This window comes from Gymnogyps californianus, chromosome 2 (genome assembly GCF_018139145.2).
Source record: "Gymnogyps californianus isolate 813 chromosome 2, ASM1813914v2, whole genome shotgun sequence".
Classification (NCBI taxonomy): domain Eukaryota; kingdom Metazoa; phylum Chordata; class Aves; order Accipitriformes; family Cathartidae; genus Gymnogyps; species Gymnogyps californianus.
In genome coordinates this window covers 76,255,249-76,266,783 of record NC_059472.1, presented here as the reverse complement: position 1 = coordinate 76,266,783, position 11,535 = coordinate 76,255,249, and the positions used below count along the sequence as shown (strand labels likewise).

Genomic DNA, 11,535 nt, shown 5'->3' with positions numbered 1-11,535 from the left:
CTATTTGCTGAGGTTTGACAAATGGCTGTTTTAAAAGCAAACCCTTTAGGAGAAAGTAGACAACCTGCCATAAGGACGGTTAGCGTTCGTTTAGTGCTCACTCCCCCCTGATCTGGCTATGTAATGAAGGAATTTTTGAAGTCCTAACTTCATCTACAGAATTACTGCAGCAAGCGTGTCATGACATGATAGTGCCCCAAATCATGACAACAACATTTGTGCGTGCCTGTTTAGATAGGACCTGAGCAGTGTTATAACCAGGTTACTGAACTTCCCCCAACTTGGATTCTTTCTGAAGTCATAGTAATGTTAAATTAATTGGTTATAACACCTCAAAGTTTCATCTGTGAAGAAAGGAGTGGGTGTGCTAGAGGTTAATGGGGACAACGGAGGGAGCACTAACCCGTTTCCATTGGCTGGTTCAACAAATGCTCTTGATTACAAACCGGTAAGAAATGACAGCTCGAGCCCCCATGGCTATGTGCATCCTGGAAACAAGCAAGATGAAACTACAGTACAGAGAAGGAATGACTAAGGTTACAACACAACTTGCTGGCAAGGATTTTGCTACTGCAGCTGGGCTATATAACAACAGGTTTTGTGTTTTTTTCCTTCATAATTTGACTTTTCCACCTGCCCCTAAAATAAAACTTGGCAACACAGAGAAAGCCAGTTAATTACCTCCTCCCCACTGGTACTTCACTGCTGTTACTGCTGGTGGTGGTTTTGCTCCCATGTTTTCAGAAGATCAGTTGCCAGCTGTGAGATGTGCTGCCAGGCAAACTTGATGTGGGTGGATTCCACTGTGCGGGAACAAATAGCAAAACGTAGCACAAACTTCTCTCGCAGGTGGCACGGGACCAGGTGAATCTTCTTGGCCTCATTTATGCTTTTAAGAAGCGCCTTATTTAGTTCATTTGAGCCCTGAAATCATTGTAATTCAATGGATATGGTGATGAATTTCAGAAGCAAGTTTGGAATATGTAAATCCCAGCAAGCAGCCAAGCCCAAGTACCGCCAGTAACACGCAGCCCCTTTCTCATCTCTCGGTGCTTTGCCATCAAAGGATTACAAAAAGATGATGGCGCAAGAGATAATTTTTCAGCCACAAAGAGATTTATGGATTAACTGGGGTTTAGAAGCAGTGTTCACACTGGGGCATTTGTGATAGCTGACTGCTTTTTTGTGACCTAAGGTCGTGAGCTATGTAGCTTCATGTAAAAGCATTCGTTATTGCATCCATTTCATTACACTTTTCTTAGATCTAATCAAACAAACGTGGGAGGAAGTTTTGCAATGAACCATACTAACATTTGTACAACAAGCCTTCCAGTCTTCACTTCAGCATGGCTGCTGTGAGAGAGTCTTTTGAATATGAAGATAGAAATCTTACCCTTAATTAAGAAGTAGTTAAGGTAATGTATCCCTGGCATAAATAAGTTTCATACTATCAGTAGAAACCTTAAAAAAGTATTTGCATCAAGTTCTATAGGAAGTGTCCGCCACAGAATCCTACAGAGTGGGGTTGGGGGGGGGGGGGGGTTTAGAAATGTGGTAAACTGACCCTCCCGCTGCAAGTAAACAGTCTTCTGCATGCATTCCAGGAAACAAAGATGTAAGTGTTAAATATTGTGCAGAAAGCCAGAGGGACTTTACATGCATGCAGTATTGAATTTTATCTCCTCCTAGTGTACTTCATTCTCCTTGTGCTCAAATAGTGAATGTGAGGATTTCCCTTAAAGCAGCTGTACGCTCTTAATATCAAATCTCAAAAGAAATAGGACTGCACGGAGGAGTACTGGTTCTTTTGCAGGTTCAGCTAATGTTGAATCAATGGTTTTCCTAGTTCATGTCCGTCAGCATTTGAGGATAAAACAAAAGATGTCATTAGATTTTCAAAACCAGTAGTAAATCGCTTTAAATGAAAACAATGAAAGAAAAGATCCCAAAAATCTTGGGATATTTGTCTGATTTAGCAACACAGGATGAAGTGCTAGCTGCATATCTTTGACAGTCTTTGTTACCCAAGTTAAAGGAACCCGTCTGTCTAACTTTTTTATCAGCAGACCAAGAGATGGCTTCAGCTTTGCTGGGCGGTTTGCCGTAATAGCTTAGGATATACCATGTTGATCTTGAGTGCTGTGATTTTATTCTTTGGGTAAGTATCTTAGCTATTGTGGAGCCTTTACTCTTTCTATTGCACTGCTGGTAACACAGAATTGCAAGAAATGCTGGGAGCATCTGCGCTTTTACCACAGTGTTCCCTTACTGAACACTGACTGCGGTAAAAGAGTCACAAATGGACAAATCCGTCTGTTCAGCAGCGGTTTTGTTACTGTAGCAGCATAGGTCGTCTTGAAAACGTCCATATCAGAAAATATGTCCTCTCAAATCTGCACATTTGTGACTTGCCTGCTTAGCGTTTTCCATATGAAAACAAAGCATAAGGGAGACACAGTTTTGCATTGGCACTGAGGATAAATGTATTATTCTCATGTTTTTGGATCATATTAGAGTTAGAGCTGAACCCAAGTCAAAACCTGTTCTGATTTAGCACAAGTTGTTAGGGAATTTGGATGAAAGCCTGAAATTCATGGCTTAGCCTTAGTCTTCTAGGAGATATTTATGCAGCTCGAATGCTCCTAACTAAGAACAGGACCAACTTTGGTGTTTTGCAAGTCCCCACCCATTATGGGTCAGTCACTGGTGACAATGATATACTGCTTTCTTATCAAAGGTAATCCATCATTAAAATGATGATCCTTGCCTTTAATATGATATGCACAGCACTAACTTTTAGGCAATACAGGCAGTTATATGATGTTCAGTTAATGCCCTTGGCAGGGGTGAGGGGAGGAAGGAGAAAGATTTATATATCTTTCTTCTGTTCTACTCTCACAGCTGCACCTGTGACACTCGCGTGTCACATCAAATTGAAGTTAGGCGTGACTAATCCTCTCCCAGAGCTTTGAGAAGCCAGCTCTGATTGAGTCTGTCAGCTTCAATAAGACAGTATTCTCACCCTTTTGGAGAAATGACTAGCTTGACTTGTAGTCTTCTGCAGAAATGACAAGGAGGCCAAAAATCAACCTTTTGGCATGATACATTTGATGAAATAGTTATAATATGAAAGTCATAGATTATTAGTCCGTCTGCTCAACAGTGTGAAAGGCAAAAAATGAAAAGTTACAGCTAAGCAAAAAAATAAAAAAGGATTTCTCAAGAACAAAGGAAGGACAAATATTTCATACTTTTACAGCTGTGCAGCATTACAGTTCAAGTCCTCTGTCCCTTAGTCCTGCTGTAACTACATAAAAGTTACAAGCATCCTACTTCTAAGATGCATTTTAATACAAATTACAGAAATCACAGGAAGCTTTTTGAAAGAGTGATTTAAAAAGCAAATAAAGCTGCAAAAATAACTATAAAATGTTCTTCATTTAAAAGCTTGTTAGTTTTGTTTTCTTTTTTTGGACCGGGAAGGCAAGCAATGAAAACACTGCTGTTTCAACATTGGTTTCAGCAGAATCACACCTTTATTCTACAACTTGTCCAAAAGTTTCTTGGCTAGGTGTCCAATATTTACCTCCTATTGTAAAATTGTCTTTCCTTGTAGATCTGATTTCTTCCTCTGGATCATCAGGGATGGGAGAACAGATGTAGATGAACTACTGGTCTGATCAACAGTGACAATTCCTGTGTTGCTATGCTCTATTTCACCAGGACTGTTCCTTTAAAGTAAATGTAGAGCGCTGACTAACAGCTGTCTCTGGATCTGCAAAACTAGTGTTTGCTTGTTCCATGTGAGAGAGCAGACTACAACCAACATCTTGTTATTGAGCAATAAAAGCCACAGAACCTATTCCTCAAAATCTTTTAAAAGTTCTTGTTAGGAAAGAAATTATATTTATGTTTCCACTTACTGGAAAAGCTCTACATTCTGTAATCTGTCTGATCCCCTAGCAACAGATCTTTTTTTTTCTTTAATTTTAAACAACATAAATTCAAACAAAACTATTTTCCTATTCCAGATGAATTCACCATTACCTTATTGTTAAAGATTCATTAGCTCCTTCAGCCAATTGCATCAAACTCAGGTAACTGAGGCAACTGAATGACTGAGAAAAGAATTTGTGCAAAGTAGTAATACCACACTACACAGAAGGAGCCAAGATGTGCTTGTGAGCCTTCAGAAAAGCTAAAAGCTCATTTAGGTATCATGTGAACTAGAAAACATCAGTGCTGTTATTGTTATTGCTTGGTGTTCAGATTCAGTGTCACAATCCAGCCCTTTACAGAGGCTTTAGTTGCAAGCCTCTCCATTAAATGAGTTCTTTACCTAAAATAAGACACTGATCCCCTTTTAATGTCTGATTAAACAAGTGAGCCCTCCCAACTACTGCAGCTCTTATGCTCCGAGTGCAGAGTTTTCTAGTTGGTGTTGGGCAAGGTCTCTACGTCAATGAACTTGGCACTTACAGAGATTTTGGGGAATGAAAGGCCAAGAGAGGCAAAAGGATCATGTTCAGCAAGAAAAAGCAGACCAGGGCCAAGGGCAGTTGGGAAGCTGGCCTCCCATGCAACCTGTTCTTACTCATATCTTGCTACAGTTTGCCGAGTCTGACTGTAGGATTTTATAAATGAAAATGTATTCTTTAAAGAAAACAACAAAAAAGTGTTTACTACTCTAATCTTCATCCATGACAGTCATTATATATATATATAAATACATATAAATGGATATTAAATATACACACATATCAAATTAACTTGACAAGAAACATGTAATACACACATACACTCACACATATACAAATGTCTAGGGAAATATATTAAAACAATCATCTTCATCAAAGCCCATCAAGCATAGAATATAACAGTCATTTTGTATGACTGGGTAGACCATTTGTTTGCCTTGACTATATATTTCCATACTCTAATATGCTTGAATTTCTCTTAATTATTTGATTAATTTTTAAAGAAATTGTCTTAAGCTTCTTTCTTTAATCTGCTTTGATCTACGTGAAGTCCCTTTCCTTTCCTTAAAAAATAATTAAGTATATTAACTACGAAGACTATATTCAATTGCAGGTTATTGTATTGCTGTAAAACATGACAGAAGAAATAGGAGGTCTTAGCTGCCTTACCTTCAGCCGAAAACAGACTAGTCCCAAGACAACTTCAGCACAGATCTCAAATCTTTCATCCTGAATGACTAAATGTTCAAATTGATGTGACAGCCTGATGTGCTGAGAAGAGAAAGATAGTATCTATGTTGTATAAATTTGATTCATCAAGAGAAAAGATGTGCTAAATTGTTTCCATCCCTAATCTCTTTTCTCTGTTCCCTCTTCTGATATGTGATAATGTTCACATACCGCCATCTGTTTATGTTAACTTACATCCCGTTTATGACTTCCAGAGACCATATTGAGCCGTTACTATATTAGTAGCTCAGTCTATCTTAGGCAGTACTAGTCTGTTTCTTAATGAAACATTTCAGCACAGTTTTATATGATACCATATTAATAGCAAATAATTGTAATAATTCTTCTTTAGGTTTTCTACCACTGTCAGTTTTGGCTGGGAATGGCTAAAGAGTCCAAAAGTTACTATGAGGAAAGGGAGAGACGCACAGATATAGAGAGAGAAAATGATCACAATTCCAGTGCAAAATAAGCTGGAAAGATATACACCTTTTTAGAATAGTTCACTTAATATGAGAATAACTGTGAAGAAGGGGAGAACCTGCTCACTCTTCTGAGCTGGGTGCTCAGGTTCAGTTGAAAAGAAAGGTGATGGCAGTATAATCAAGAAAATGGATAGCAAATCTCAGCCAACCTGTTTAGAAGTTACTGGGGAAAAAAGAGTGACATTGGACACCAAGCCAGAGCAATTATTTTGAAGCATAGGAAACCAGTGCTCTTCCAAAATCAAACAAATAGGAAAAATACCAACAGGCATACTAACAACCAGCTGGGAAGTCTTAACATCAGTCAGTGATGCTTGCATACTCATACCACATTTTGCTTTCTTCCAAACAGAAAATGAATTCAAAAGCACTTGGAAAAAAAGAACCCATATCCTCGTCAGGTACCTGCAGTACCTTATCCAGTCCCCTCTCACTGGCTATCATCAGTTTAGTGCTCACTACTCTAAAAAAAAAAAAAAAAAAAAAAAAGATAAGACTACAACAGCAACCAGCTATTGGAATTACAGTTTTTCTTCATGCAATAGCCAGTCTACACCAAAAATTATCAGCAGCATCTAAAATGATGTTTAAAAGTTCCTTAGCTTTTATATATTTATAATTGCAAATAATTTTACAAAAATAAACAACTAAGCCCATGTCTTTTCCTGCTTTTGCACTTCACCTTTTTGCAAGTTCAAGGACAGATATCAAACAAAAATGAAACATTTCACTTTGGGCCAGGGTTAGATGTGGAATGTTTCATCTCACAGGAACTTTTTCCAAAAGGGCAAGAACAAGGCAAAACAGAAATTACAGAAAAGAAAAAAAAAAAACAAAACACAACACATTTTGCAATCTTAATCATAGCTTTCTGATGTTTGTTTATTTCTTAAAATAGAAAAACATTGTTTATATTGAATCAAAACATTGCTTCAAAACCTTCATATTGGGCAACTGGTACCCTATGCAACCAGCCAATCTTACTGTTGTTACCACTTCCTCTCTGGTGTTTGTTACATGCATTTATCATCTCCCTCTAAAATTAGACTGAAAGCTCTTTGAGTCAGGAATGAGACCAATAAAATGCCCAATCCTTTCCAAGGCATTTGAATGTTCTGCTAATATAAACAGCATGAGTTTACAGCTATGAAAATTGACCAGAATTATACATACAGATACTTATATGCATAAGTGAATGGAAAACGTATGTGAAATATGCATACGTGCTGTAATGATCTTTTACTGTCTCCTCCTATCCTCATGTTCTATAGCCTTAACCAAACTGATGTCTTTTACATAGCTCCGCAAAATTTCACAGTGCATATACTACGTCTTGGAAATCAAAGCCATAAAAAAAAATCATGTTCGATGAGATGAGAATTTCACAACTGTTCAGCTGAATGTAATCACCAGCTGAATTTAATCAAAATTTACCTGGGTAAGAACTGAATAAAACAAAAATTTAAGACTTGGCTTACTGAGAGCAGTTTGTACCAGAAAACTCCGGACCCGTGCTGTACATTTTATAGCAAGTATTTATGTCCACTTTTTGCACTAAAGGATTTTTCAGGAATTTGAAAGAAATAAAAGCGAGGGAAAATAGAGAACATTCAGTAAAACACAAATCAAAATTCTGATAGTATTTTGTATTCATATCTGGATGCAAGTACTTTTAGGCATAGTGAGTCTTAACAAGTAGCAATAATTTGTAAAGCCACGGGGGGGCACCAAGTGTTTTAGATTATACAGAACTGGAAAGGCGAGAAAGTGGAGATTTAACTGAAGTTTCACCTGTAATAGCTTTGCTTAACCCACTTACCCAAGGCCCTGCACTTTTGAACTATAAGCTATTATCCTGAATTGTTTTTACAAAAGTTGTTGCAACCAAACGTAATTAAACCCAATAAAGTTAAACTTTATTAAGCCTGGAAGTTCCAACTCTGTAAAACCAAAGGGGTTTTAGGTATCCCACCTGCCTCTGTGAGTCCAAGAGCTGTACCCACACTCTGGACGTGAGCATGGCAATAACTCACAGGAGGACACGTGTGGCTTTAGTGCTTCAACTTTTCAAGACAGGCAGGTAAACTGTGAAAATAAAGTCCTGTTTGAAGAACTGCGGGCACTGAAACTAAGGATAGGAAAGAAGGAGAGGTAAAAACTGACAGGCTGTTCTCAGTTTTCCGCTGAATGTGTACATACCAAGCCTGATCTATGGATATTTTAACCCTCCAAATGCTTTTGATTTTGACGTTTGTGTCATGCTGTGTCCCTAGCTCCATTAACTTAAAGTTGACGTTCAAATATTATTTAACCTTTAAAAATTATTTTATTTAACGCTGTTATATAATTTAACAAAAAAGTGGATGTACACAAACCAACTCACATACTGTTTCTAGCAATATCATTTGGACAATCCCTTTACCATGTGGGTTCCCAAAGTGGAATCACATGGACTGCGTTAGTAGCCTGAAAAGTCTTGGTATATAGGAACAGAATACCAGCCCTTCTCTTCACAGTGAAATTAGCAGATTGAAGAAAAGAAGCTTGTAAGGAATTTTTGTGGATCACTATCTATCTCAAGTAAATAACCTTTGCTCTTCGGCAGTGAGGAGGGAAACAAGAAAGAGATCGAATTCATTTGGTTATTCAGGATTAAGGGAAATGTCTTACATATTAATAGGAGCAGTAAACTTGTGAGGCATTAAGATGTGGTCCCTATTTTAAAAAATCTGTATTTGTGTATGTATATGTGTGAATTTATAAATATAAATAAATATATATAAATATAAATGCTTCTGGTTTGAGGTTTAAACTGAATTTTGATTTTTGGGCAAAGCCTTCAAGAACTAAAATAGTTTTTGATTGAAGGGAGCTTCTCTGAAGCATCAGAGTACATTAATGTGTATATGCAAATATGCATACCTGCCTAGCCTTAATCACTTCATACTTTTCCTCCTACAGATTTCACCTCTCTGCCTGCCTTAGCTTGCATCCCACTACTCTCTGAAGGAAAATGCTGTCAAAAGAGTCTTCTCAACAGCCACTTGGACTGTGCCCCTCCCCAGCTGAAATGCTATCTCTGGCATTGCTGTTCTGTACAGTTCCAGTTTCTTGGTCTCTGCTGTTAATTTTTAATGGAATTCATTATCCTTAGCAAAGAAAGAAGGATGCAGTGCACTGATTTCTTCTGGTCCTATGGAGGATTCATCTGAGTCAGAATGTTCATGGGGATCACATACAAAAACATTAACTGCTAAATGTCTCAAATGACTTCCGAGCTCTTTGAGAGGACTTAAACCAACAAGGGCATAATAGATGGTCAAGCAGTTTGCAAATGGGCCATTTACAAATGGGCCCTTTGGGTTTCACATTTATACTGACTCTGACTCTTTGGAATCAGTCCAGAAGACTGTTATTGTTGTTGGTTTTGCCCTCTTTGTACATCTCCTCTGTGGCTTTGGGACTTACCTCCAAAATTTGTATTTTTCTCTCCCCACATCCTTCAGAGATGACTGTCCTCCCCTTTACCACTGCTTTAAAACCTATACTTTGCAATAGGTTAATATTACATGGTGTGTGGGAAAAGAGTGCATAACTGGAAGGTTTGGAAAACAAAAAAAGTTACTGTATCTAAATCCAAGTCACACATTCTCATCTCCCAGGAATATTTTAGTTCTGAAATGCCTTCCTCAGTACAAGCAAATGCCAGGTTGCAGTGGTTATCTAGTCATTTTGATGCAGACCTTAAGGCTGCAAACATAACAAACATCTTTTTCTTAAAATATACTAATAAAAGAGGGAAAAAAAGAAAGAAAGAAACAAATAGTTTTTTGTGCCAGTTTACATCCAGGAAAAAAGAAAAGTTTGTGAATAGATAGTTGCAGATATCTTTGGTCTTCCCTATGGAAGCTTGCTAATCACACAGCAAATATGGTGGCTTCTTAAGGATATGCAGTGGTTTTTCCCTCTATATCATGTCAGAAGCTCATCACTATTGAAAATCTCAAATAATTTTGTAAATAACACGTGGCTGCGCAAAAGAAGCCTAACTAGAAGTCTATAAACTCTGGATAAATCTTCCTCCAGTTTTCTGTGTCTTAGGAGCTGAAGTGTCTTTTTTCTTTTCTAGGTCATCACAGCATCTATATTGGGATTTTCATAAACTCAGAAAGGAATTGAAACCCTAGGTCCCAAATCTCTCAGTAAGGCCTGCATCTGAATGGGCATGCCTTAGCTGCTATTGTATAGCAGTGAACAGGAATGACATGCCCTACACACAGATATGTTGACGTATGAAAACTACATGGTGTACGACTGCATGCTACATCCCAAACATAGGCATCCCCTTCCCCAAGTTCCAGCCCAAGGAGCTGTTTCAAACCTCTGCTCTTCTGCCTGACTCTGTGGCCCTTTCCCTGGGGCAACTCCTTAATAACACAACAGAGAGAGAGCGCGCACTTCTTCCCATTTCCCCAGCTCCAGCCACTCTGCTCTCCACTTGAAGGTTGCAATACCTGCTTCTGCCACTGTTCCTAGGTCTCTTCTCATTCCACCTATGTCCACTCTGTCACCCACTGTAATAAATGCAGCTTCAGAAATAATTCTCTCAACTACAGGGGTTCCCTTAATAACCCAGCTAAAAGTCCAAGTACACAAGATACAGTACCAGCTATTCTCTTCAAGGACTGCCTTTGCCAGCAATGGGAATATAAAAGCTGTTATTTGCAAGATGCTACAACATGTTTAAAAGAAAGCAACTTTTCAAGGCCAAGCACTGGGATAAGCAAAGTTAAAGTAAAGTTAACAAGTGAAGTTAAATTCCAAATTACTTTTCATTTGGAAACTTGTCTATAGGTTTGAAAATATAAACCAGTGTCAGGCTGGTTTACATACTTCATTACTACACTACCAAAAGAAAAGTCATCACAATATATCTGGAAACCCACGATAATTCCTGAGAGGAGAGGAGAATGTGCAAGATATGAAACACATATAATTGTTATTTTGCAGCTACTGATATAACTTTACCAACATGTCTGCAAACTCGCAAGAGATATCTTAAATTCTGCTAGAGCGGGGAGCAAATGAAATGCAATTATTTCTTGAAATTTAAGTTCAGCAGAGAATTGCTGGAGATTGAAATTACTTTTTTGTTAAAGCTGCTTTGGAACCCACTGAATTTAATCAGCGTTCATCTGGGGGGGGGAGGGCCTGCAAGGAGAAACTAACTTCCATGGTTCCAGTTTGACAGATGTATACAGTGAGCTAAATTCTGCACTTAATTACCCCTCTTGCCCTTTCAAAGTTGCAAACATAAGGTCATAACTTATTTTTCTCTGTATACCAGGGAACAATTTAGTCCTTAATGAAATATTAAACATACACTCTCAGTTCAACAAGCCCTTGGAAATCTAGCTGTCTGAATTACCTTTACAAATAAGGGAACATATTAGGGTTTTACTTTGGAGTCAGTATCTTTAAGAAAATCTTGATTGGCTTAGCCTTCCTGAACTGTATTGTCACAGAAAATATAAAAACCTGGTCTTCAGCTATGATTATAGGAAGACAAGCACTTTTGGCTGGACAGTCAGGGAAATGTCTGGGAGACAGGGAAAGAGGGAACTTCTTGAATGTAAATACTGACCTGTGGAAACCAGCCTGATAAAAGGCTGTGTAATTAATATGAGGCTTCCAACCCTCTATTTTCCCAGTGAGAGATTTAGCCCTACTTAAAAACTTGGCATCATATTGAAATAATTGCAGTCTCCAGAAATCTAACCTGAGAGAGAATCCGACTAGAAACTGTAATGGTAGCCTAGTAAAGTGGTAACAAACCTTGTATC

The 11,535-nt window shown here is 38.1% G+C and overlaps 1 protein-coding gene across 1 annotated transcript in view; it reads right to left on the bottom strand.

Annotated features, from left to right (window-relative positions):
* Window positions 1–708: 708 nt before the first annotated feature.
* Window positions 709–11,535, bottom strand: part of DDC (dopa decarboxylase) — a 53,886-nt gene continuing 43,059 nt past the window's right edge. Inside the window, exons 12-13 of the mRNA XM_050892262.1 lie at window positions 5,148–5,249; window positions 709–924 (exon numbers count right to left, since the gene is read on the bottom strand). Coding sequence (XP_050748219.1) covers window positions 709–924; window positions 5,148–5,249 — 318 coding nt within the window. The remainder of the gene's footprint in view (window positions 925–5,147; window positions 5,250–11,535) is intronic.